Source organism: Theobroma umbraticum, unplaced genomic scaffold (genome assembly GCF_002168275.2).
Source record: "Theobroma umbraticum cultivar Fairchild unplaced genomic scaffold, ASM216827v3 scaffold_55.0, whole genome shotgun sequence".
Lineage (NCBI taxonomy): Eukaryota > Viridiplantae > Streptophyta > Magnoliopsida > Malvales > Malvaceae > Theobroma > Theobroma umbraticum.
The window spans coordinates 3,635,230-3,635,763 of record NW_018397270.1 but is presented as its reverse complement, the minus strand read 5'-3'; the positions used below and the strand labels follow the sequence as shown (position 1 = coordinate 3,635,763).

Sequence of the window (534 nt, the reverse complement as noted above, 5' to 3'; positions counted from 1 at the left end):
ATATAATAATGACACACCGGTGCCTCCCTACAGCCAGGATCCTTCATGCACCAATGTCATTCCTACAAGTTCAGCTGACGCTATGGTATGCAGAGTATTTTGAATTTGATTTTACGTATTTGTCAGCTAAATTTGTTGATACTTTTGTCATGACCTTTAAATTCACTGAATTTTATGATTCTATTTATATGTAATTTTGTGTTTTACTTTTTATTTTTATTACTCTTACTATTTGTCATTTAAACTCATAGAACGATTTGGTGCCTATCGAAGAAGAATTAACGAAATATTGGCCAAACCTTTTTCCTAGAGGTGGTCGACGTGACGATCAGTATTTTTGGACACATGAATGGGAACATCATGGAATGTGTTCGGACTATCCTGATGATCCTCGTAGTTATTTCTACGATACCTTTTCTCTCACTACTCAGCATAATCCATTAGAAGGTATATAGACAAATTTATTTAGTACAGCTTTAAATCTATGTTCAATGATTTCTCCACAATTAAATTTGCAAACCATTTAATTATTTG

General features: G+C 33.1%; 1 protein-coding gene across 1 annotated transcript in view; it reads left to right on the top strand.

Moving 5' to 3' along the window:
• LOC110426310 (ribonuclease MC-like) overlaps window positions 1-534 on the top strand; it is a 1,469-nt gene that overhangs the window by 186 nt on the left and 749 nt on the right. Inside the window, exons 1-2 of the mRNA XM_021441513.1 lie at window positions 1-85; window positions 252-447. The exon at window positions 1-85 is cut by the window's left edge and continues 186 nt beyond it. Of these exons, the coding sequence (XP_021297188.1) occupies window positions 1-85; window positions 252-447 (281 nt within the window). The remainder of the gene's footprint in view (window positions 86-251; window positions 448-534) is intronic.